The sequence below is a fragment of the Bos javanicus genome, chromosome 27 (assembly GCF_032452875.1).
Source record: "Bos javanicus breed banteng chromosome 27, ARS-OSU_banteng_1.0, whole genome shotgun sequence".
Classification (NCBI taxonomy): domain Eukaryota; kingdom Metazoa; phylum Chordata; class Mammalia; order Artiodactyla; family Bovidae; genus Bos; species Bos javanicus.
Genome location: NC_083894.1, coordinates 19810354 through 19838197, shown reverse-complemented (window position 1 = coordinate 19838197; position 27844 = coordinate 19810354). Strand labels below are relative to the sequence as shown.

At 43.0% G+C, this 27844-nt stretch overlaps 1 protein-coding gene across 4 annotated transcripts in view; it reads right to left on the bottom strand.

Moving 5' to 3' along the window:
* Nucleotides 1-27751, bottom strand: part of MTMR7 (myotubularin related protein 7) — a 128465-nt gene extending 100714 nt beyond the window's left edge. For 2 of the 4 annotated variants that reach the window (XM_061404316.1, XM_061404317.1), the window contains exon 1: nt 27623-27751. In XM_061404316.1, the coding sequence (XP_061260300.1) occupies nt 27623-27646 (24 nt within the window). In that variant the 5' untranslated portion in view covers nt 27647-27751. The remainder of the gene's footprint in view (nt 1-27622) is intronic. The other 2 variants (XM_061404313.1, XM_061404315.1) reach the window with 2 other exon arrangements.
* Between the last annotated feature and the right edge of the window lie 93 nt (nt 27752-27844).

The following is a 27844-nucleotide window of genomic DNA, read 5'->3' as shown; positions in this document are numbered from 1 at the left end:
AACTTACTGCTGGTCCAAAGAGCGGAGAGACAGCCGGGCACAGAGTGAACCAAGTCGTATACACCCTGGCCCCTCCCACCATCTCCTGGCAGGATTCGGCGCCAGAGGACCAAGGCGGAGAGCCCTTGGTTGGCCGGGCAAGGCCAGGTTCCAGCTCATTTACACATTCCCATGCTTCACCCCTTGGCTCCGGGCCCCCAGGGACAGACTCCATAATCGGCACCATATTTTCCCCCTCCTCGTCTTACGGGTCAGCCCTTGGGAGCCCCTCATTCGCGTTCTGGGAAATGAGCATACAGCAGGATGTCGTGCAGACACAAAGATGCGAAGACCTCTTCCAAGGCTACATGACATCCCTGTGACAGGGAGCTCTGAGGTCCCCAAGAGCTTGAGGACACCACGCACCCAGCACGGTCTGTCCCCTCCAGCCTGCTACCCGTGCCCCGCCTCCTGAATCCTGCCTCTCCTTGGCCATCATCCACTGTCCTTCAAACTGCTGGGACACTGCTGGTCTTTACTATTAAATATTTATGTCCCATTTATTCTACACTGCCTTATTACATGCTATTCTCACTGACCAACTCTGTTTCCAGGAATGTGTGTTCTCAAGGAGGTTCTTTTATTTCCAACCTTCCCTGCAACACCATGAACCATGCAGACCCACACCCGCACTAGAAATGTGGAAAAAACAAACATACGGTCCCTGGTTCCCTGGCTTCCTGAAACGATGCACCATCTCGGTAATATCAGAGCAACACAGCAGCCTTCAACACGAGGTCACTTAAGGACAGGTAGTATTTTTTTTTTCCCTTTGTGCCCTAATGCTTAGCACACGCACATGCTGAAGTTTCTGTCTAGTGACTGAAAAATAACAGCCCTATGGTAAAGACAAAGTATGTGAGGGCTTCAGTTCAGTTCAGTCGCTCAGTCGTGTCCGACTCTTTGTGACCCCATGAATCGCAGCACGCCAGGCCTCCCTGTCATTCACCAGGTCCCGGAGTTTACTCAAACTCATGTCCATCAAGTCGGTGATGCCATCCAGCCATCTCATCCTCTGTCATCCCCTTCTCCTCCTGCCCCCAATCCCTCTCAGCATCAGAGTTGTTTACAATGAGTCAACTCTTTGCATGAGGTGGCCAAAGTATTGGAGTTTCAGCTTCAGCATCAGTCCTTCCAATGAACACCAGGACTCATCTCCTTTAGAATGGACTGGTTGGATCTCCTTGCAGTCCAAGGGATTCTCAAGAGTCTTCTCCAACACCACAGTTCAAAAGCATCAATTCTTCAGCGCTCAGCTTTCTTCACAGTCCAACTCTCACATCCATACATGATCACTAGAAAAACCATAGCCTTAACTAGATGGACCTTTGTTGGCAAAGTAATGTCTTTGCTTTTGAATATGCTATCTAGGTTGGTCATAACTTTCCTTCCAAGGAGTAAGCATCTTTTAATTTCATGGCTGCAATCACCATCTGCAGTGATTTTGGAGCCCAAAAAAATAAAGTCTGACACTGTTTCCCCATTTATTTCCCATGAAGTGATGGGACCAGACGCCATGATCTTAGTTTTGTTAATGCTGAGCTTTATGCCAACTTTTTCACTCTCCTCTTTCACTTTCATCAAAAGGCTCTTTAGTTCTTCTTCACTTTCTGCCATAAGGGTGGTGTCATCCGCATATCTGAGGTTATCGATATTTCTCCCAGAAATCTTGATTCCAGCTTGTGCTTCTTTCAGTCCAGTGTTTCTCATGACGTACTCTGCATAGAAGTTAAACAAGACAAGCAGGGTGACAATATACAGCCTTCACGTACTCCTTTTCCTATTTGGAACCAGTCTGTTGTTCCATGTCCAGTTCTAACTGTTGCTTCCTGACCTGCATACAGGTTTCTCAAGAGGCCAGTCAGGTGGTCTGGTATTCCCATCTCTCAGAATTTTCCACAGTTTCTTGTGATCCACACAGTCAAAGGCTTTGGCATAGTCAATAAAGCAGAAATAGATGCTTTTCTGGAACTCTCTTGCTTTTTCCATGATCCAGCAGATGTTGGCAATTTGATCTCTGGTTCTTCTGCCTTTTCTAAAACCAGCTTGAACATCTGGAAGTTCACGGTTCACATATTGCTGAAGCCTGGCTTGGAGAATTTTGAGCATTACTTTACTAGCATGTGAGATGAGTGCAATTGTGCAGTAGTTTGAGCATTCTTTGGCATTGCCTTTCTTTGGGATTGGAATGAAAACTGACCTTTTCCAGTCCTGTGGCCACTGCTGAGTTTTCCAAATTTGCTGGCATATTGAGTGCAGCACTTTCACAGCATCATCTTTCAGGATTTGAAATAGCTCAACTGGAATTCATCACCTCCACTAGCTTTGTTCGTAGTGATGCTTTCTAAGGCCCACTTGACTTCACATTCCAGGATGTCTGGCTCTAGGTCAGTGATCACACAATTGTGATTATCTGGGCCGTGAATATCTTTTTTGTACAGTTCTTCTGTGTATTCTTGCCATCTCTTCTTAATATCTTCTGCTTCTGTTAGGTTCATACCATTTCTGTCCTTTATCGAGCCCATCTTTGCATGAAATGTTCCCTTGGTATCTCTAATTTCTTGAAGAGATCTCTAGTCTTTCCCATTCTGTTGTTTTCCTCTATTTCTTTGCATTGATCACTGAGGAAGGCTTTCTTATCTCTCCTTGCTATTCTTTGGAACTCTGCATTCAGATGCTTATATCTTTCCTTTTCTTCTTTGCTTTTCACTTCTCTTCTTTTAACAGCTATTTGTAAGGTTGCCCCAGACAGCCATTTTGCTTTTTTGCATTTCTTTTCCATGGGGATGGTCTTGATCCCTGCCTCCTGTACAATGTCACAAACCTCCGTCCATAGTTCATCAGGCACTCTATCTATCTGATCTAGTCCCTTAAATCTATTTCTCACTTTCACTGTATAATCATAAGAGATTTGATTTAGGTCATACCTGAATGGTCTAGTGGTTTTCCCTACTTTCTTCAATTTAAGTCTGAATTTGGCAATAAGGAGTTCAGGATCTGAGCCACAGTCAGCTCCTGGTCTTATTTTTGCTGACTGTATAGAGCTTCTCCATCTTTGGCTAGAAAGAATATAATCAATCTGATTTTGTTGTTGACCATCTGGTGATGTCCATGTGTAGAGTCTTCTCTTGTGTTGTTGGAAGAGGGTGTTTGCTATGACCAGTGCGTTCTCTTGGCAAAACTCTATTAGCCTTTGCCCTGCTTCATTCCGTATTCCAAGGACAAATTTGCCTGTTACCCCAGGTGTTTCTTGACTTCCTACTTTTGCATTCCAGTCCCCTATAATGAAAAGGACATCTTTGGGGTGTTAGTTCTAAAAGGTCTTGTAGGTCTTCATAGAACCGTTCAACTTCAGCTTCTTCAGCATTACTGATTGGGGCACAGGCTTGGATTACTGTGCTATTGAATGGTTTGCCTTGGAAACGAACAGAGATCATTCTGTCATTTTTGAGATTGCATCCAGGTACTGCATTTTGGACTCTTTTGTTGACTATGATGGCTACTGCATTTCCTCTAAGGGATTCCTACCCGCAGTAGTAGATATAATGGTCATCTGAGTTAAATTCACCCATTCCAGTCCACTTTAGTTCGCTGATTCCTAGAATGTCGACATTCACTCTTGCCATCTCCTGTTTGACCACTTCCAATTTGCCTTGATTCATGGACCTAACATTCCAGGTTCCTATGCAATATTGCTCTTTACATAATCGGACCTTGCTTCTATCACCAGTCACATCCACAACTGGGTATTGTTTTTGCTTTGGCTCCATCCCTTCATTCTTTCTGGAGATATTTCTCCACTGATCTCCAGTAGCATATTGGGCACCTACCGACCTGGGGAGTTCCTGTTTTAGTATCCTATCATTTTGCCGTTTCTCAGCAGTGGCCGAGAGGAGCAATCCCACGTCCAAGGAGTGGCAGCTGCGCGGGCGCAGGAGGGCGGAGAGGAGCTACCCCACGTCTGAGGTCAGGGGGGGTGGCTGAGAGGAGCTACCCCATGCCCAAGGTCAGGGGTGGCGGCTGAGAGGAGCAACCCCACGTCCAAGGAGTGGCGGCTGCGCTGGCGCAGGAGGGCGGAGAGGAGCTATTCCATGTTCAAGGTTAGGAGGGGCAGCCGTGAGGAGATACCCCTCGTCCAAGGTAAGGAGCAGTGGCTGTGCTTTGCTGGAGCAGCCGTGAAGAGATACCCCACATCCAAGGTAAGAGAAAACGAAGTAAGACGGTAGGTGTTGCAAGAGGGCATCAGAGGGCAGACACACTGAAACCATAATCACAGAAAACTAGTCAATCTAATCACACTAGGACCACAGCCTTGTCTAACTCAATGAAACTAAGCCATGCCGTGTGGGGCCACCCAAGACAGGCGGGTCATGGTGGCGAGGTCTGACAGAATGTGGTCCGCTGGAGAAGGGAATGGCAAACCACTTCAGTATTCTTGCCTTGAGAACTCCATGAACAGTATGAACAGTATGTGAGGGCTTAGAGGTAGAATCAGGTATGATTAACCAAGAATGCTCTATTACTGAATTTGAATCTTCAGTCAAGGAGGTAAGGAATTCTCAATGGTGGAAGATGTTGCAAGTACAAGACATAAGGAATAAGGACAAACGAAAAAATAAACAAAAAAAGAGCTCTCTCTGCAAAAGCGAAGACTAAAACTAAATGCCATGGAACTAAGACTTTTGACTTTCCTCCCCATAGCTGGGGTACAGGATGCAGCTGTGGTTAAACAAGCAGTTTTTAAAAGCTGCTGTGAACACAAGTCAGCAGGTAAAAATCAAAGCTGCGCTCTACAACTTGATTAAATTTTTTTTTAAATCCAACTAGTCTTCACACTGGAAAGACGTTACCCAGGTGGTGTAGAATCTGACAGGTTTCAAGAAACTTTAGGGCACTTTGCTTTACGTCATAAGCTCTTTATGCAATTGCTATATGTAGTTACAGGCTTCCCAGGTGGCTCAGTGGTAAAGAATCAGCCTGCAATGCAGAAGACACAGGTTTGATCCCTGGGTCAGGAAGATCTCCTGGAGTGGAAACTGGCAACTCACTCATTTCCTCACAGGTATTCTTGCTGGAAAATTCCATGGACAGATGGCAGGTTATCCATGGGGTCGCAAACTGACAGACACAAGTGAGCATAAGCACGTATGTAATTACATAGCTCTTCGTGAAATTCTTTATTTGAAAAGTTGAGACTATTCAACACACCATGTCCTGCCAGTTTCTGGCAGACTAGTTTTCATGCAGTTATTTGTAGTGTTTTGTGAGAATCCTTGGGATTAAAGTTTTGGTTATAATGTTTCACTTTTTAAAGCCTGATTTTCCTTGCAAAACTAAAATCTGTGAACTTGGTACTAAGCCCAGGTATAATATTTTTATTGGAAGCCATATTTCTATTATCTTGCAAAATACTTTATCTTAATAAAATACTAGCATAAACACGAGAGCACTGAACCCTAACCACTAGACAACCAGGGAGCACTAGCTCGTGTTAAAAAATAAGACAGATGTTAGCTAGACTTATTGTGATCAATTTACAATGTACACAAATACCCAGTTGTCTGTTAGGTGTTCCAGGAGGATCCTAGGACATTGGTTTGCCTGCTGAGGTGGGTGAGAAGCAACTGGAAGGTTTACAAGAGAAGAAAGGCAACAGGATTTGGCAAATAAATCTAAAAGTGGAAGATTTTCCAAGGTCTTGGCTTACGGTGATTTTATATATATATTGCAATATTTTTTTTGTTTGTTTGCCTAAGTCTTTCCTACAGTGTAAGTACCATAAAACTAGGGAGCTTGTCTTATTCACCACCAGATGGATCCCCAAGGCCTAAAACAGCACCTGACCTACAGAGAGCACTCAAAGAATAGCTGTTGAAGGTCCAAGTGAAGAATAAAGTCATGAATAGGGTCCTTGAACTGACTCGCTCAGCTCAAGAAGGTAAAATCCCTTTGATAAACCACCACTACTCCCACAGGCTGAACAGCTCACTCCCACTTGGAAGTCAACGATGCCTCAAATGTTCAAAATCATCTGTGCTTTGCTACATGCCCTGAGGAACAAGACTTTCTTTCAGAGCTTGGCAATAAATCTCTTTCTCCGGGAATCTGTGATAAGCAGTGTTTTAATACATGAAAAAGAGGAGAAAAGTAAACATACAATTTTTGTAAAGCTGTCATAGCCTGCCACAAAACGTTAAGTGGGGGTTATTTTTAACCTATTTTAAATGGCTGTGGGAGGAAGGGTTGGACTTGTGTCCTGGGAAGTAACTTTAACTCCCAAAGGCTTCAACTCGCTGTCCACTAGGGGAAAGGCCGCTAGAAAAAAATAGTCTTGACTGTTCCTGGCCTAAGAAGTATGGTACAAAATGCGCTTCTTGGCCTCCCTCTGAGTGCAATAGAATATAAAACAGAGCCATCACACGGGACAGAGTCACGAAATCCTGGCTGTTCGGTCAAGAAGTTTACTTGCATGCATACTTCACAGTGTGCCCCATTCACAACGGAAAAACCAATAAAAGTAACCTTTAAATAAGGATGAGAAAATATACGTACATGTGTTCTGTGAAAACAAGCACTTCAGACACTGTTTGCCTGTGGAGATGTGACAGAGGTGATAACTAAAGCAAATCGGTCAATACTGTGAGGTGAAGTGACAGATGTTGAAATTCACGAATAAATAAATGAATGTCCAATGGACAAACGTAGGTGGTTATGTGTTCACGTCTTGATCATTTCTCATAAGCATTCAAATATTTCAAGGTGTATAATGTGTTCACTGTAAGACATTAAGCTTCTGAAAGCTTTAATGCAGGCGTCAATGAAACCATGTTATTTTCACCCACTAAAAAAGAGAAAAATCAGTGTATTTCTCAGTTTCCTCCCCACACATCCACTCCAAAGGGAACTCTCTCTCAGAAGTCCTCGATGATGTCATGGAGGCTTCTTCTCCAGGGAACAGAAGCCACGGCAGGGGCTTCCTGAGCAAACTCAACACTTTTCCCAAAATCCATGTGTTTGATGAAATTAGTGTTTCTATAAAAGAAAAATATGCTCTCCAATATGGATATGAACTAGAGTTGGGTGATGGGAAGGGACTCTTTGCAGAGTGCCTTCAGAGGAAAACGTACTCAACCACATCGTACAGTGAGGAAATGAAGTCAATGTGTAAGTCAGATGAAATGTTTGGATTAAGAAAAAAGTTTTTATTCTCAAATTTTGTCAAAGTTCTTCCAGCATACAAACCTGTGACCACCTCCTTTTGCAATGATGATGATAATAAATATAATAAAAACAGCAAATATTTACTACATGTCACATTAAGTGTTTCAATGTATCCTCTTGTTTAATGTCCTAATGAGTTGCAGATGGAAAAATCAAGGCTTTGAGAGACCTCAAGTGACTCATTCATTGCTATAGTAATCAAGACTGTGTGGTACTAGTGAAGGATAGAGATCAAAGGAATAGAACCAAGAGTCCAGTAAGAAACCCAAGCATCTATGGTCTGAGCAACTATAGGGAAATAATTTTTCACACGGTTGTGGAGACAAAGGGACTAAGGAAAGTCAGTAAAGGATGCTGGAACAACTGGAATCCCATATGCAAAAGAGTGAATGTAGGCCTCTATCTCATATCATATACAAAAATTAACTCAAAATGGATCAAAGAACTACAGTGTAAATCTTTATGACCCTGGAGTAGGCAATGGTTTCTTAGATATGGCATATAACACGAGCAACCAAAGAAAAAATAGGTAAATTGGACTTAATCAAAAACTTTTGTGCTTCTAAGGACAACAATAAGAAAGTGAAAAAAAAATGACCCACAAAATGGAAGAAAATATCTGCAAGTCATATATCTGATAAAGATCTGGTATCCAGAATATACAAAGACTTACAACTCAACAATACAAATATAGATGACACAATTAAAAATGAACTGGCTAGAATATAACACAGAAGAAAATCTTGATGGTTTGGCAGTGCTTTTTAAATACAACAGCAAAGGCATGATCTACAAAAGAAAGAATTGGTAAGTGAGAGCTAATTAAAATGGAAAACTTCTGCTTTGTAAAAGACACTGCCAAAAAAAAAAAAAAAACTGAAAAGTCAAGCCACAAATTGGGAGAAAATATTTGCAAAAGACATTTCTGATTAAAAAAACACACCTGATTAAAAAATGAGCCAAAGACCTTAACAGACGCCTCACCAAAAACATACAGATGGCAAATAAGCATACAACCTACATCATACATCATCAGGGAAATGCAGATTAAAACAACAATGAGCTACCACTTCATACTGATTAGAATACAAATCCTGACAACACCAAATGTTGACAAGGATGTGAAGCAACTGGAACTCTCATTCATTCCTGACAGAAATGCAAAATGGTACGGTCACGTTGGAAGAAAGTTTGATGGTTTACTTATAAAACCAAACATGCTCCTACTAGGTTATCGAGCAATTACCTTCTTTGGATTTACTTAAAGGAGCTGAAAACTTACATTCACACAAAAACCTGTACACAGAAGTCTGTAACAGCTTTATTCATAATTGCCAGAACTTGGAAGCCACTAAGATGTTCTTCAGTAAGTGAGTGAGTAAACTGTGATATATCCACACAATGAAATAGTATTCAGCACTAAAGGGAAATGAATTATCAAGTCATGAAAAGATATGGAGGAACCTTGCTGCTGCTGCTGCTGCTAAGTCATGTCAGTCGTGTCCAACTCTGTGCGACCCCAGAGACAGCAGCCCACCAGGCTCCCCCATCCCTGGGATTCTCCAGGCAAGAACACTGGAGGGGGTTGCCATTTCCTTCTCCAATGCATGAAAGTGAAAAGTGATAGTGAAGTCGCTCAGTCATATCCGACTCCTAGCAACCCCATGGACTGCAGCCCACCAGGCTCCTCCGTCCATGGGATTTTCCAGGCAAGAGTACTGGAGTGGGGTGCCATTGCCTTCTCCGATGGAGGAACCTTAGATGCATATTATTAGGTGAAAGAAACCAAACTGAAAAGGCTACCTAATGGATGATTCCAACTGTATGACATTCTGAGAAAGATAAAACTGTGAAGACACAAAGACATCAGAGATTGCCAAGGGCTGATATGGGAGGGATGAGTATGTGGGACACAGGATTTTCAGGGTAGTGAAGCTACTCTGTATGATACTATAATAATTGTGACTAATGCGGCTATGAATATAGGCATACAAGTGTCTATTTGCGTCCCTGTTTTTAATTCTTTGGGGCATATATGTAGGAACAGAATTGCTGGATCATTACAGTAATTCTATGTTTAAGTTTTTGAGGGACCGCCAAACTGTTATCCCAGCAGCTGCTCCATTTTACATTTCCACCAGTCATGCTCAAGAGTTGCAACTTCTTTACATCCTTGCCAAAACTTACTTTTGTTTGTTTGTTATCAGTAACCATCTAATGGGTATAAAGTGGTATTCGACTGTGGTTTTGATCTGCATTTCCCTAACAGTTAATGATGCTGGCCATCTTTTCAGGTGCTCACCGGCCATCTGCATATCTTCTTTGGAGAAATGTCTATTCAAGTCTTTGCCCAGTTTTTAATTGAGTTGCTTGGATCTTGTTATTATTGTTGAATTATAAAGGTACGTGTTTGCTTTTTGAAAATAGATCCAAATACCTGAACCAGAAAAAGCATAGCAGAATCTTTCATATTACAAAAGAATCATCTAGCACACCTTTAAATATTACACTCCTCTCATGCTGGAAAATGTATCTATTTACAGTTCATCTTGATAAATGATAGGTGAAGGTGAGGGAAAAAAAAAAAATTAAGCTACTGGGAATAAGCCTGACAGGCTACAGTACATGAGGTTACAAAAAAGTCGGACATGACTTACCGACTAAACAACAAAAATAAATATATTATTTAGTACAAGATACATAATTCAATATTCAACTAAAAATAATTTGATGTTAGTCCTTAGACGCAATGAAATCCATAGGGAACTCTGACTTAACATACAAGCATATATGGTTTATGAGAAAGTTTTCAGAATTTGTATTTAATGACAGACTTTATATCAGACTACTTTCTAAAGGATTTGAGATCTTTATAAGGTGATAAAAAAAGAAAGCCCTATTTTTAAAAAGTATGCCACTCTCATATTGTCCTTCTGCAGCTCCTCAAGGGGATGCCTCCACCCTACTAAGGAAATCACCTGCGTGCCTAACAGCCATCTCAAATTCGGTCTGTCCAAAACTGAGCTCCAGGGTCCCTCTCCCCTCACTTCCAATCTTCTCCTGTGGCTCTTCCCATCTCAGCAATCCACCCTTCCAGGCTGGGGCAAATAACCTAGGTGCTCTCCTTGACGCCTCTTTTTCTCTCCTCTCTTATCTACTCTATTAGTAAATCCTTACCACTCTACTTTTAAATATATTTGGTTTATTTCCACCTCCATTGCTACCCTCATCCCTTCTTTCTATCTTTGCGTACCCTCCCACCTGCATCCAGTTTATTTTTGCCCAAGATCCTGTTAAAGGTAAGTCAGAGCTCGGATCCCTTCTGTGGATCTCCCCACCCTTAAAGCTCGCTCCCCACAGCTACCCCATCCCTGCCCCTCACCCACCTGGCTTACTGCTCCTGCTCGAAGACTCCAAGCAGGTGCCTACTTCCAGACCCTCTGCTGTCCTCAGGTGAGCAGGTAATTGGCTCCCTCACTTGCAGGCCTCTGCTCAAATGTTATTTTATCAAGAAGGCTGTATTACCAGCCTATATCAAACAGACCCATCCTAACACTCCCACCAACATCCCTCTCCTCCTTATATTGTGCTATTTCTCTTCATAGAATTTTCACCATCACACACACATATAGTGTACACCCCCCTAATTAGAAAGGGCTTCCCTGATGGCTCAGTTGGTAAAGAATCTGCTTGTATTCCGCTGGAGAAGGGATTGGCTACCCACTCCAGTATTCTTGGGCTTCCCTTGTGGCTCAGCTGGTAAAGAATCCCCCTGCAATGCAGGAGACCTGGGTTTGACCCCTGGGTTGGGAAGATCTCCTGGAGAAGGGAAAGGTTACCCACTCCAGTATTCTGGCCTAGAGAATTCCATGGACTGTAGTCCATGGGGTCACAAAGAGTCAGAAGTGACGGAACAACTTTCACTTTCACCTGCTTTCTTACACAGTATAAAATGAACAGGGATTCTTATGGTCCACGACACATTATGTGTTCTGTACCCACATCCGGACAACCCAGACTTCAACTACACTTTTGCTAAACCTACTAGAAGTGAGGATTTCAACACATGTAGGTGGTTTCGAGGAATGCTTGACCATAACTCCCACTTAGCCACAACTCAGAAAACTAAAGAAAATGTAACTGCTACAGCTATACTTTTTTCTATTTTTTAAAAAATTTTTACAATGTTTTGTTGGTTTCTGCCATACAACAATACAAATAAGCCATAACTATACACACATCCCTTAAGTGGTGTGTTTCTCTGTAACAAACTTATCAGCCTTGCTTCTGAAATGAGATCATGTACTTGATTACACAGGCTACCTCCCCAATATTGTCAAATATTGGGCAATGGAACAGCCCTTAACAATTGGGCAATAATCTGTCTTTGTTGTTGTTTGGCCACTAAGTCCTGTCTGCCCCATAAACTGCAGCACGCCAGGCCTCCCCGTCCTTCACTATCTCCCGGAGTTTGCTCAAACTTGTGTCCATTGAGTCAGTGATGCCATCCAAACATCTCATCCTCTGTCACCCTCTTCTCCTCTTGCCCTCAATCTGTCCCAGCATCAGGGTCTTTTCCAAAGAGTCGACTCTTCACATCAGGTGGCCAAAGTATTGGAGCTTTAGCATCACTCCTTCCAGTGAATATTCACGGTTGATTTTCTTTAGGATTGACAGTCTTCACACAGATTCAAATCAAAACAAAAGGCTGACCTTGGTTCTTCTGACAAAACCAAATTGCAATAATGAGAAAAAATGAGAGGAATGTCTGATACCTTCCCTCAGGGCAAGAATGTGAGGAGGGCTGAGAGTGCGAAGCACTGGGAACCCAGACCACCTTCTCTCCTGCTCTCAACATCCAAATGCGAGACAGCGGAGTTGTTGAGGATGCAACCATTGCTATACTGTCTGCTTCTGAATCCTCACTCTGCTCCTTGCAGCTGACTAACATTTCATCTCAGTTTCCTCATCTGTGAAATGGGGATAATAATAATATTTACCTAATAGAGTTATTTTAGGGACTAATGAATCGAGTGCCTAGCACACAGAAAGTACTACTGAAGGATTTTCTTTCACCAGCACTATTACTATATTGCTACTGTTACAGACAGCCACCAAAAGTATATTCAATCTCACCAATAAGCAAAGGTATATAAATTAATGAGAAATCACAATTGCTGAAGCTTTAATACTTTGACCACCTGATGTGAAGAGCCGACTCATTGGAAAAGATCCTGATGCTGGGAAAGATTGAGGGCAGGAGGAAGGGGGTCACAGAGGATGAGATGGTTGGATGGCATCACTGACTCAACGGACAAGAGTTTGGAGATGGTGAAGGACAGGTAAGTCTGGCGTTCTGCAGTCCACGGGGTCACAAAGACTCAGACAGGACTCAGCGACTGAACAACAACAACACACTTCATATATCATTCTAATAAGAAGAAAGAAAAAAAGTTCCTCTGCTTACAGTGGTAAAGTAGACACAACTCCAACAGCAAATGTAGCAGATGATGTAAAAAAATCTTTACAATATATCAAAATGAATCCGCCACAGGTATATACAGGTATACATCCTGAACCCTCCTCCCTCCTCCCTCCCTGTCTTTTAATTTCATGGCTGCAATTTCATGGCTGCAATCACCATCTGCAGTGATTTTGGAGCCTAGAATTAACTTAGTTAAATTAAAAGATGCTTACTCCTTGGAAGGAAAGTTATGACCAACCTAGATAGCATATTCAAAAGCAAAGACATTACTTTGCCAACAAAGGTCCGTCTAGTCAAGGCTATGGTTTTTACAGTGGTCATGTATGGATGTGAGAGTTGGACTGTGAAGAAAGCTGAGCACCGAAGAATTGATGCTTTTGAACTGTGGTGTTGGAGAAGACTCTTGAGAGTCCCTTGGACTGCAAGGAGATCCAACCAGTCCATTCTGAAAGAGATCAGTCCTGGGTGTTGTTTGGAAGGAATGATGCTAAAGCTGAAACTCCAGTACTTTGGCCACCTCATGCAAAGAGTTGACTCATTGGAAAAGACTCTGATGCTGGAAAGGATTGGGGGCAGGAGGAGAAGGGGACGACAGAGGATGAGATGGCTGGATGGCATCACCGACTCGATGGACGTGAGTTTGAGTGAACTCCAGGAGTTGGTGATGGACAAGGAGGCCTGGCGTGCTGTGATTCATGGGGTCACAAATAGTCGGACACGACTGAGCAACTGAACTGAACTGAAAAGCTGTAAAATGTCCGAAATGTTAATCTGCTTGCAACCTCACAAGTTAGTATCATCTGTGGTATCAAGGATGCTGACAGAAGACACAAGACTCCAGGGTCAGGAATTTGGACTCCGTGACTCTCTGCAACCCAGGACGCAGGGCCCCAGGCCTGCACCAGGCCCCTGCCCCCTCCCCTTGCCCCCTCCCCAGTCAATGGGAAAAGAGTGCCCAGCGCAGGCCCTGCACACAGTGGCTCCCAGATAAGGAACTCAGAGCCCAGAGCCGCCCACATGCCAATCTTGTAAGAGGGCTGCTAACAAGCCTGAGCAACCTCTGCCCCCGAGGAAAATATCGCCTTTCTTATCCCAGACAGCAAACAAATCTGCCCTTTGCCCAGGGGAGGAACTGTGTCTTTCTTCCAAGGTGGTTCACTACAAAATCACCCTGGAAAAAGATAACTTCAGAGCAAAAGTGCAGAAATGTTTAAGACCCATGGAGAAGTGATTGCCTTCTAACCCTAAACAACTTAGAATGCCTCCACACAATGTGAGACCAGGTAGTGACGACAGACCAGTTTTCAGAAGAAAGTTTAATAACGTAAGAAATATATTTATGGTATACTATTAGATACAAAACACAGGTTCTCACTTTCCAAAATTACACACACACAGATAAATAAAACTCATTTTGTTTTATGTTGTTTTCCTATTTTTATACAAAGAAAAGTTTTATATATATATAGTTTATGAAGTTTATATAAAGATAAGTTGATCAGTCATGTCTGACTCTTTGCAACCCCATGGACTATACCGTCCATGGAATTCTCTAGGCTACATTGGAGTGGGTAGCCTTTCCCTTCTCATGGTTGGGGATGTTCCCAACCCAGGGATCAAACCCAGGTCTCCCACTTTGCAGGCAGATTCTCTACCAGCTGAGCTACAAGGGAATTCCAAGAATACTGGAGTGGGTAGCCTTCTCCAGGGGATATTCCTGACCCAGGAATCGAATCGGGGTCTTCTGCATTGCAGGAGGATTTTTTACCAACTGAGCTATCAAAAGGGCTCACAATAGATACAAAGTTAACAGCAGTTCTTGGGTGTTGAGATTATGCACAGCTTTCATTTTCTTTCTGCTTTTTTGAACTAAATTTTCTGTATTACGTTTTTACAGAAAGAAAGGGGAGTTTTTAAAAAAAAACACCCATGGATATGACACCAAAAGCACAAGTGAGAAAAGAAAAACTGGGTAAGGTTGACGTCATCAAAATTCAAAACTTTTTCATTAAAAAAAAAGTGTCAGTCGCTCAGTCTTGTCCGACTCTTTGTGACCCCATGGACTGCAGCCCGTCAGGCCCCTCTGTCCATGGAATTCTTCAGGAAAGAATACTGCAGTGGGTAGCCATTCCCTTCTCTAGGGGATCTTCCTGACCCAGGGATTGAACCTGGGTCTCCAGCATTAGCAGGCAGGTTCTTTACCATCTGAACCACCAGGAAAGCCCTTGTGTTCAAAGGATACCATGAAGACAGTGAAAAAAAACTGACAGACTGGGAGAAGACATATGCAAGTCATACCTCTTTCGGAGTTATATCGGATTACTTATTATATGGATTACAGACTTATGTCCATAATGCATAAAGAAGTTTTGCAATTCAATAATTAAGCAAATAACCCAATTAAGAATGAACAAAGGATTTGAACAGACAGCTCTTCAAAGACACACAAATGGTCATTAAACACATGAAAAGATGCTCAATATAATTAGTCAGCGGAAATGCAAACCAAAGCCATGATGAACACCACTTCACACCCCCTGGGATGAATAAAAGAGACTGACAATAACAAGTGCTGGCAGAGATGGGAAAAAATTGGAACCTTCACACATTGTTGCTGGGACCTTAAAATGGTGCAGTCACTTCCAGAAAACAGTTTGGCAGTTCCTCAAAACGTTAAACAAAGGTTTGCCATATGAGAGCAATTTCACTCAAAGGAGTTGAAATTCCACCTAAAAGAAATAAAAACATATGCCCACAGAAAAATTTCCACATAGGAGTTCATAGCAGCATTACTTGTAATAGCAAAAAACAGGAACAGCGCAAATGTCCAACACCTGAAAAACAAAACTGTGATATATCCACAGAATGGAGAAAAAGAAACGAGGCACTAGCTCATACTACTAACTTGAATAAACCTTAATACATTATGCTAAAAAGAGCAAGCCACAAAGGACTACATATTGCATAATTCAACTTACAAGAAATGTTCAGAAAAGGGAAATACATAAAGACATAAAGTACATTAATGATTGCCCGGGATAGCAGGGGCAAGGGAGAAATGGGGAGCGACTTTAGGGTAAGGAGTTTCTTCTTAGACTGATGACATGCTGTGGAATAAGATAACTGTAATGGTTATATAACTGAATACACACCAAAAAAGCACAGAACTGCATACTTCAAAAGAGTAAATTTTATAGTATGTAAATTCCATCTTAGTGATGGTGTGATCACTCACCTAGAGTCAGACATCCTGGAATGTGAAGTCAAGTGGGCTTTGGGAAGCATCACTATGAACAAAGCTAGTGGAGGTGATGGAATTCCAGTTGAGCTATTTCAAATCCTAAAAGTTGATGCTATGAAAATGCTGCACTCAATATGCCAGCAAATTTGGAAAACTCAGCAGTGGCCACAGGACTGGAAAAGGTCAGTTTTCATTCCAATCCCAAAGAAAGGCAATGCCAAAGAATGTTCAAACTACCACACAATTGCACTCATCTCACATGCTAGTAAAGTGATGCTTAAAATCCTCCAAGCCAGGCTTCAGCAATACGTGAACCATGAACTTCCAGATGTTCAAGCTGGTTTTAGAAAAGGCAGAGGAACCACAGATCAAATTGCCAACATCCGCTGGATCATGGAAAAAGCAAGAGAGTTCCAGAAAAACATCTATTTCTGCTTTATGGACTATGCCAAAGCCTTTGACTGTGTGGATCACAAGAAACTGTGGAAAATTCTGAAAGAGATGGGAATACCAGACCACCTGACCTGCCTCTTGAGAAATCTGTATGCAGGTCAGGAAGCAACAGTTAGAACTGGACATGGAACAAGAGACTGGTTCCAAATAGGAAAAGGAGTACATCAAGGCTGTATATTGTCACCCTGCTTATTTAACTTCTATGCAGAGTACATCATGAGAAACGCTGGACTGGAAGAAACACAAGCTGGAATCAAGATTGCCAGGAGAAATATCAATAACCTCAGATATGCAGATGACACCACCCTTCTGGCAGAAAGTGAAGAGGAACTCAAAAGCCTCTTGATGAAAGTGAAAGAGGAGAGTGAAAAAGTTGGCTTAAAGCTCAACATTCAGAAAACAAAGATCATGGCATCCGGTCCCATCACTTCATGGGAAATAGATGGGGAAACAGTGGAAACAGTGTCAGACTTTATTTTTCTGGGCTCCAAAATCACTGCAGATGGTGACTGCAGCCATGAAATTAAAAGACGCTTACTCCTTGGAAGGAAAGTTATGACCAACCTAGATAGCATATTCAAAAGCAGAGACATTACTTTGCCAACAAAGGTCCGTCAGATCAAGGTTATGGTTTTTCCAGTGGTCATGTATGGATGTGAGAGTTGGACTGTGAAGAAGGCCGAGCACCGAAAAATTGATGCTTTTGAACAGTGGTGTTGGAGAAGACTCTTGAGAGTCCCTTGGACTGCAAGGAGATCCAACCAGTCCATTCTGAAGGACATCAGCCCTGGCATTTCTTTGGAAGGAATGATGATAAAGCTGAAACTCCAGTACTTTGGCCACCTCATGCGAAGAGTTGACTCATTGGAAAAGACTCTGATGCTGGGAGGGATTGGGGGCAAGAGGAGGAGACGTCAGAGGATGAGATGGCTGGATGGCATCACTGACTCAATGGATGTGAGTCTGAGTGAACTCCAGGAGTTGGTGATGGACAGGAAGGCCTGGCATGCTGTGATTCATGGGGTCGCAAAGAGTCGGACACGACTGAGCAACTGAACTTAACTGAACTGAAACATTATACACACACAGACCATACATACACATAAAAGCAAGAATTATTGAAATGGTAGAAGATATAAATACACAATTCAGAAAAGTAACAAAACGGTCAATAAAAATCTGGAAAAATATTTCAACTTACTAGAAATAAAAAAAAAACTACATACAATGAATTAAAGAAGCACTATCCCTCTTTTACAAATATTTTTTTAGATAATAAAGCAATGGTACAGTGAGAGAGATACTGTCCTCCATTTCTGAATCTTAATATAACGTTTTTGGAAAGTCATTAGCAACACATATCAGCCATAAAATTGTTCATCTTCTGAGACACAGTAATTTCATCTAAGGCTCTATCCTGAGGGAGTAATCACATATGCAAATAATAAATAAGATATTCGTCATTATATTATTGGAACAGCCTTATGGGGAAATGCTTAATGTGATAATGACATATCTATATGATTAAAAAAAAATCACATAGTCTTCTAAAAGCATGTTTTCAAAGACCACAATAGGGTAAATGAAAACAGGCATAGTACAAAATTGAATTGAGAAATCCTTAATTTCTAAACAATCAAATAAAAAGTTTGAACATTCATGCAAAGGAAAAAGGTCTGAAGGAAATAAACTCAAATATTAACAGTGGCTAATTTCTATATTTTTCCTATTATGGAATCAAAAGGCAATACACCATTATCACCTGAAAATGTTTTTTTTTAATAATGATGAAAGAAGATATAACCCTTAGTGCTGACAGTATGATGACAGTGAGTGACACAAAGCCAGTCTTCTCATGATTCTATGAATCTCTATGACAGATCTCGCAAATGAAGTCACTATTTTCAAATGGGGGTATGGAATTTTTAATTATAATTTGGTGGGTCTGACATTCATTCCAGGCAAGATTCTAAAATGGAATTTTGTATGAACCTAGAAAAGGAAATCATCAATCAGCGCGAGGATTCACTCAATCACTCACAGACTACTTCATTTTTGTCTTTGATGAGCTATCTGGAGAGTTGATGGAGGGCAAGTTTATCAGACGGTAGCTGGTACCAAGCTGAGGGAACTACTATATCTGTTATCAGGAAGGAGAGCTTGAGAGATGAAGGCAAAGTGACTTAAGCTACTAAGAAGTCACATCCGCCTAACTCAGTTTTTTCTTGGATGAGATCACGGATGAGGTAATAGCAGAGGGCAAGGCTGTGGATGGTACCTGGCTGAGAGGAATAACAGATGTGCAACCCCAAAGAACAGAGCTAGGGATTAAGCAAGAAGCTAATTCCACTAGGGGGTGGGTGAGTGTGGGTAAGAAGTTAAATCCGGGGGGAGGCAGGGCGGTGGGCAAGAAGCTAAATCCATGGACTGTGGCCGTCCAGGCTCCTCTGTCCATAGGATTCTCCAGGAAAGAAAATTGGAATGGGTTGCCATGCTCTTCTCCAAGGAATCTTCCTGACCCAGGGGACCCACATCTCTTGAATCTCCTACATTGGCAGGCAGATTCTTCACCACTGAGCCACCTGGGAAGCCCTAAATCCAACGAGATAACACTTAACAAAGCAAAGTGTATGATACTATCACTCAAGGAAAAGGCAGGGGAGACCTGACTTTGCAGCTCAATGTGTGCAGACAACTTCAGGGTTCCCTTCCACAGTCAGCTCCCCAGAAGGCCACTGAGCTGTGGCTGGATGATATTTAAATTTAAAAACTAGTTAGCAAACTTTACTCCCCCTGAGTTCAAGAAAACCTAGAGTAATCACGTTTGTTAGTTTGCTTTAACTCATTGAGAAAAGTAACCAGGATATAAAAGAACTTAAAACCAAGCCACTGATTGGTTGCCAGAACAGGCAGTGAAAAGCCTACCACTTAGGTGGCAGGAAAAGGTTACAGAGGTGGCCGAAGGGCCATTTTCTGGAAGGAGGGTTGATGCAGTGGGGAACATCCCACAGGACAGAGCTAGATGCAATTACTAGAAACAACAGTGAGCCAGATTTTGACTCAATATAAAGCAAACTTACTAATGTCTAGAGCTGTCCATGGTGGTCATGGATTGCCAAGGGACACAGTGAGCTCTCAGCATCAGAAGCAGGAAGCTTGGGGTAGCCGGGTACTGGGCCAGAAGAAATCCAAGCACAATTCTAGTCTATTCTCCCCTCAGATGCCTGAAACACCTTCATTTCTCCACTGACAAGAGTCACCCTGACTCTGCATAAAACACCTGTCATCCACTAATTTCTGTAACAGGGATGTGTGTGCCCTAAGTCACTTCAGTTGTGTCTGATTCTTTGCAACCCCATGGACTACAGCCCGCCAGGTTCCTCCAGCCATGGGATTCTCCAGGCAAGAATACTGGAGTGGGTGGCCATGCCCTCCTTCAGGGGATCTTCCCAATCCAGGGATTGAACCCACGTCTCTTATGTCTCCTGCATTGGCAGGCGGGTTCTTTACCACTGGCGCCATCTGGGAAGCCCCACAACAGGGATAATTGTTGGAAAGAACTTCTCTACATAAAGCCAAGATCTTCTCCTCTGCAGTCCCTCCATTGCTGCTCCCTGGGACTATAAAGTGTCTCTTTAAACCCTGGGCCATATGAGAAGCCCTCCAATACTGAAAGATACCACATTATTAGAATCCTTATGAGGACTGTTCATACTCTCTTCATTCCACTCTGGGCAAATAATACACTGAGAAACCTGTACCAGGGGACTTCCTAGGGGCACAAAACCCAAATCCCTGTGAGTGGGTATAGTTTCAGCAAACCACACTCAAATGAATACTACGTAATTATTAAAACAATACATAGGCAGATGACATTCGAATATAAAATATGCATGCAAAATAATGGTGGGTAAAAAGGTCATTAAGAGAAAAAGCATATTGCTGCTGCTGCTAAGTCACTTCAGTCATGTCCGACTCTGTGTGACCCCATAGACGGCAGCCCACCAGGCTCCCCGTCCCTGGGATTCTCCAGGCAAGAACACTGGAGTGGGTTGCCATTTCCTTCTCCAATGCATGAAAGTGAAAAGTGATAGTGAAGCTGCTCAGTCGTGTCCGACCCTCAGCGACCCCATGCAGCCTTCCAGGCTCCTCCGTCCATAGGATTTTCCAGGCAAGAGTACTGGAGTGGGGTGCCAATGCCTTCTCCAAAAAAGCATATTACTTATGATTGCATAAAAAGGCATATTATCACAAATTAGAAGTGAATTTGGAATGATGTGAGTATAACTTCATCTCATTAGGTTGTTTCTCTAAGAAACTGTTTAAATGTGTAACAAAAATCAATAATAATAACAATAAAAAGTTATATTCTCCCAGAGTGTTCACAGCAGTGGTATTCATAATAATCAAAAAAGTAGAAACAACCCAAACAACCAAACACTGATGAAAGCATAAACAGAATGTAAATCCACAGAATGGAATATTATTCTGTAATAAAAAAGAATGAAGCACCAATATCTGCTAGGAGTTGGATGAACCTAGACAGTGCTGGTCACTCAGTCGTGTCTGACTCTGCCATCCCATGGACTTTAAAAGCCCGCCAATCTTCTCTATCCATGGAATTCTCCAGGCAAGAATGCTGGAGTGGGTTTCCATTTCCTACTCCAGTGGATCTTACTGACCCAAGGATTGAACTCGGTCTCCTGCACTGAGGGGAGATTCTGTATCATCCCAGCTACCAGGGAATGAGGACTGATTCCTAACAGATTTATTTAGGGGCTGATGAAAATGTTTCCTATAAGACAGCGATGAGAGGAACCCAACAATGTAAATACACTAAAAACACTGAAATTTACACTTTAAAAAGGCTGAATGGGGAATCTTACGTTATTTTAATTGTCTCATTAAAACTATATATAATGACAAAATACATATCATTATATATATATATATATATGCTATCAATTTTATAAACTATATTGATATCTACAAGTACTTTATACTATTAGAAGACTGACAATATTGTACCTAGTCATGGGTACAATGCACAAGAGGCCTGGATTACTAAAGAAAAAACTAAAACACAAAGTGCTGAAATTAAGAATTACTCATTCCTGTGCTTAGAGTCAGAGAAGGCAATGGCACCCCACTCCAGTACTCTTGCCTGGAAAATCCCATGGGCGGAGGAGCCTGGTAGGCTGCAGTCCATGGGGTCGTGAAGAGTCGGACATGACTGAGCGACTTCACTTTCACTTTTCACTTTCATGCACTGGAGAAGGAAATGGCAACCCACTCCAGTGTTCTTGCCTGGAGAATCCCAGGGACGGGGAAGCCTGGTGGGCTGCTGTCTATGGGGTCGCACAGAGTTGGACACGACTAAAACAACTTAGCAGCTTAGCAGCAGTGCTTAGAGTCACTGAAACATACAGTTAAATATGGTTAAAATAGTATGCTTTACATTATGTGACTTTTAACACAATAAAAAACATTTTAAAAAAAGGAATTACTCATTCTTTCTATTTTCCAATTACTAATTTATTTACTGTGTGCTTCCTTGGTCCCAGAAACTATATTAGGTGCTGTGGCTACACGGGTGAATGAGATGTGATCCTCACCTTCACAGGGCTCTTGGTCTAACAGAAGAGCTTGAGATGAATAATCGCTTGCATAAATATAAAACTTGCATGTAACATGGGGCATAAGGTGAAAACCTGGGTTCCATGATAGAATATAACAGGCAGCCCTAATTTAGATGGAGAATGGGGCAACAGCCTCCTTGAGGAAGTTACATTGAATCTGAAAGTAGGAAGATTGGAAACTTACGCAGGTGAACAGTGGGGATAAGAGTATCCCCCAGGAGGAACAGCAGTGCAAAAGTCCTCAGGCAGAAAAAGAACCTGTCACAGGCGAGGAACCCACGAAGGCTAGCTGCAATCAGAGGAAGGTAAGCAAGACGACGACTGTCACAGAACCAGGACGGGAAGGAAGCAGAGGTCCATCCAGGCAGGCCTTTCTGGGGATTCTCGCTCTCTAACCTGGGTACAAAGGGAAGCCATCCAAGAATTCCAGCAGGGAAGGAACATAACCAATTTGTGTCATAAAAGCATCACCCGACTCCCTCCGTGGAGGCAGGACCGAAGAAAAACAAAAAGGAACTTGGGAGACCAGCTAGGAGGCTGTGAGGGTAACGGCTCAGAATGGGGGGATGGGGGTGGAAAGGAAAAGAAGGCATTTTCAAGGCTTTGGAGGTCATCGCGTATTCTATTTCAAAACTCAAATGCACACATGTAGGGGAAAATGTCTTCTGGAAAGGACAAAGCACAAAAAGTAGAGATTACTTTGCCAGAATCCCAGCTAGACTCATTAGCACCTATCCAATACTAACCCACACCCTACAAAACACTTTAAGCTACTTCTGAAAGCCCAGAAGGTTTTCTGTAGAACTAACACTTGAACCCAAATTATCCCTAAGCTTCTTGCAAGGTTTTCTTTTCTTACCAGCAAGTTTTTAGAGTGTCAAAGAAAGCCTGACAGTGAAGTGGAAACAAAAAGTTCACTGTGATGAATACAGGTAATGCTTGATGTCCTCACTTCAACCCAACTGCAAACTAGCTCAACCTTGGAACATTTTTTCTTTCTGATACAGGAACCATTCCGGGAGAAGAACACCCTGTTTAGCATATGCTCTATTAAAGGCTTCAGTTAAACACATACACACACACATCAAGAGAGAAAAATGTGCAAAGCATTCCAGATTATTCATGGGCATCTGTCTCCTTACACTGCACTCCAGAGACTGAAGTGGAGCACACAGGCTGTGATGGATATCATGCAGCTTACAGAGTAAATGAATGACTTTCATTATAATAGGAAAACAACTGCACATTATACACGCATTTTCTCTCCTCTTAAAATAAACCCCTGCTACCCACATGGTCGGAGAAGGCAATGGCACCCCACTCCAGTACTTTTGCCTGGAGAATCTCATGGACGGAGGAGCCTGGTAGGCTGCAGTCCATGGGGTCGCTCAAAGTTGGATATGACTGAGCATCTTCACTTTCACTTTTCACTTTCATGCATTGGAGAAGGAAATGGCAACCCACTCCAGTGTTCTTGCCTGGAGAATCCCAGGGACGGGGGAGCCTGGTGGGCTGCTGTCTATGGGGTCGCACAGAGTCGGACACGACTGAAGTGACTTAGCAGCAGCAGCACCCACATGGTAAACACACGTCAAACCTACAGAGAAACTTCGTGTATACACCTCACAAATCATCTAACACATGAAATCATACAATATAAGGCAATATACCTATTCAACACCCCCAGAATTCAATGGAAGCCAAAAACAAAGATGAATATGACCATCAATAATTATGCATTCTACAACACAAGCTCTTAAGTAGTATTCTCCCCTTTTTCATTTATGTTGTGAAAATTAGTTTTGTACTTAAAAATGTAAAATCAGGGCCTCCTTGATGGCTCACTGGTGAAGAGTCTGCCTGCCAATGCAGGAGTCATGGGTTCGATTCCTGGTCCTGGAAGAACCCACATGCCACGGAGCAACTAAGCCCATGCCCCATAACTATTGAGCCTGTGCTCTAGAGCCTGGGAGTTCCAACTACTAATGCCCGTGTGCCGTAGAGCCCATACTTTGCAACAAGAGAAGCCACCACAATGAGAAACTCACACACTGCAACCAGAGAGCAGCCCCTGCTCACTGCAACTGAAGAAAAGCCCACGCAGCAGTGAAGACCCAGCACAGCCAAAATAAATAAATATTTTTTAAATGTAAAATGAAATTTTCAAAACTATGCAATCACAATGTTGTGTAACAGGAACTAACACAGGATGTTGTTCAGTTCAGTTCAGTCACTCAGTCGTGTCCGACTCTTTGAGACCCCATGAATCGCAGCACGCCAGGCCTCCCTGTCCATCACCAACTCCCGGAGTTCACTCAAACTCACGTCCATCGAGTCGGTGATGCCATCCAGCCATCTCATCCTCTGTCGTCCCCTTTCCTCCTGCCCCCAATCCCTCCCGGCATTAGAGTCTTTTTACCTGCATCTCAATCTCATAGAAAAAAAGATCCAATCTGTGGCTATGGGAAGGGGGGTGGCTGGGGGAAGATGGTCAAAAAATACAAACTTCCAGTTATAAGTAACTACTAGGGATGGAAAGTATAACATGATAAATATAATTTATACTGCTATATGTTATACATGAAAGTTAAGATGATAAATTCTATGAGTTCTCATCACAAGTTTTTTTCTATTTCTTTAATTTTCTCTCTATATGATGACGGGTGGTCATCAACTTATTGAGGTAAACATTTTATGATGTATGTAAGCCGCATCATTACACCGTACACCTTATACAGCACCGTATGTATATTCAATCTCAATAAAACTAGAAGAAAAAAAAACTAAAGACAAAAATTTTTTAATTGTTTTTAAAATGTAAAATAAAATGATACTGTTTAACCTCAAGGAATGGTGTCATCAATTCTATCTTTATCACTGTTAAGGCCTTTGGCATCTTTGAAGTTGTAATGATATATTACAACACATCATACGTACACAGCTGCCTGCCAGCATCTCCAATGCTCCTGGTCTTCTTTGGCATCTTGCGTGTTAAGACTCAGCTCTTTGAAGGAGCCTTCCCTCACCCTTTATGGTAGAGTGGACCCTCTGTCCACTGACCTTTCTGCCCACTGTCCTGTGTACACATTTCTCTCTAGATTTACAGCTGCCTCAACAGACTTTATTTTCTTGGGCTCCAAAATCACTGCAGATGGTGACTGCAGCCATGAAATTAAAAGATGCTTGCTCCTTGGAAGAAAAGCTATGACCAACTTACATAGCATTTTCAAAAGCAGAGATATTACTTTGCTGACAAAGGTCCATCTAGTCAAAGCTATGATTTTTCCAGTAGTCATGTATGGATGTGAGAGCTGGGCCATAAAGAAAGCTGAGCATGGAAGAATTGATGCTTTCAAGCTGTGGTGTTAGAGAAGACTCTTGAGACTCCCTTGGACTGCAAGGAGATCCAACCAGTCCATCCTAAAGGAAATCAGCCCTGAATATTCATTGGAAGGACTGATGCTGAAGCTGAAACTCCAATACTTTGGCCACCTGATGTGAAGAACCAACTCATTAGAAACGACCCTGATGCTGGGAAGGATCGAAAGCAGGAAGAGAAGGGGATGACAGAGGACAAGATGGTTGGATGGAATCACCAACGCAATGGACACGAGTTTGAGCAATGTCCGGGAGATGGTGAAGGACAGGGGAGCCTGGCATGCTGCAGTCCATGGGGTCACCAAGAGTTGGATACGACTGAGTGAATGAACAACAACCCTTCAGACCAGGGCCTCCCAGGACATAACACAGAACCTTCCACAGGAAAGGTTCTCAAACACTTGTGGAATGACTTGAATAAACAGACTGGATCCACCCAACCTCTGTAACTTTTAATTTTTTCCACCTGCACTCCCCTAAATGTTAATGACTCTCAACTCAATGACATTTCAGACAACTGCCCATTCCAACCACCCCCTCCCCAACCACCATCTCTTTCTGTTTCCTGACAGGTGATTTCTGGTTTGAAGGACTACACTGCTTACAGTGTGTTTATGAAAACTAGTTTGAGGAACAAGTGACAATATTGCTTGCTGTTCAGGTTTGCACACATGGTTTTATAAACAATGGGTTTGAATAGATTAGAAAAGGCCTTGACTCCCAAAATTCACATTCCATAGGAAAAAAAAAAGCACCTGATATCATGTCACCCTATGACTATTAACATTCACATTAGACATCATTTTTATCAAGAGCTCCCTTCATCATGAAAAAAATAAAAAGGATGCCCTTGGAAAGGGCAGAGAGTCCATGAGCTAAATTCCTCACTCCAGAATAAATTATTTAGCACCACTTAAACCCTGAAAGCTTTGAGCCACCTATTTTGTGGTTTATGGCACTCTCCTTTAAGTTTACAATTTCCCGACTGTGATGCAACAATTTAATTGCACTGTGCAAAATCAATACAACTGAATTTTACTGCTGGAACTGACTTTATGTAGCGAACTAAAAGATTTTATTCTTCCACTGACATGAGACAATTGTAAACACTGCTTTTATAAAGAGGCACTTAGGAAGCACTCCAGAATTTAGGAATGAATTTTTCCTCCTGGACTTACTGCAGAGCAATGGCCCCATGTCATCAATAGGAGCCCTGGGGCCTCCTACGTTCCGCCCACTCAGAGCTAGCTTTGACTTCGCGGTCAAGGGCCTAGGTTTTGAAGCGATCAACCTGGCAAGGCAAGGCAAGGCAAGGCGCTGTAGATGCAGTCACAGGAGACAACCAATTGGCTGCTGAAACAGGTTTTGTCACTAGTTAAGGGTTTTTATCGGGAACGTCGATCACCTTTTTCGCTCTAAATTATATCACTAGTACAACTATGAGTAGGAAGGTTTGGTACGGGGGTCAATTTAACTGGAATGACCTGGAACCAGTCGCTTTTGTTGAGCTGGTAAGCGGACGATCTGTAAGTTGCAACCCACTGGAAAACGCAAGAAGACGGAAGGACAGATAATACATTTAGACTAGAGCGAACACTGATCATCTACTCGGCCCAAGGTCCACTGCAGTTGATAGCCTGAAGACGCAGAAGCAGAAGGGCGGGCTGGGCGGGTCTCAAGCCTTAGATTCAACAAGCTTCCCGAGTGCCTTCAACGCACCTGCACCTAACTCGTTTCCCTGCACCTGTCATTAGGAAGGCTTGTTTCTCTTTCCACTGCTCAGAGCAACCAATAGGGGGAAAAAAAAGAAAAAAGAAAATAAAAGGTTTTTGTTTTTTTTTTAAAGCAGCAACCTAGTGCTAGACCAGAAAGGGAGCGTTTATCAGCCTATCAGCAGTCCATTACTCAACAGACAATTAGGGTTCCCTCCATCCAGCCCTCAGTCCACCGCGCACCCCCAAGGACGAGAGGTTAGATCCAGCAGCAGCCAAGGCCAGGCCTGAGCGGCAGCTCCAGTGAGCCCAGCCTTCCGGCGAAGCAGGAGATGCTCGGGCGCTGCCTCCCGCCTCGCTCGCTAGCGGTGCGGATTCGGCCTGCGCCGGGGCGGGGAAGCCGGGCCTCCCGCCCGCTCAGCATCCCTCGTCCGCCCGCACCCGTGGCACCCACCTTGGGCGTGCGGATGTGCTCCATGGCGGGCCCGAGTCCGCAGGTCCCGGGCGGGCGCGGCCTCCGGCACCTGCGCGTGTCCGCAGAGCGGCGGTAGGGGTGCGGGGAGGGGGCTTCGCGCCCGGGAGGGGGCGGGCCGCGGGCCTGGCTCCGCCCCCAGGTGCGGCGGCGCCCGCGCGAGGCCGGCGTGCGGGGCCCCGGGCGCCCGCGCGGCCCTAGAGC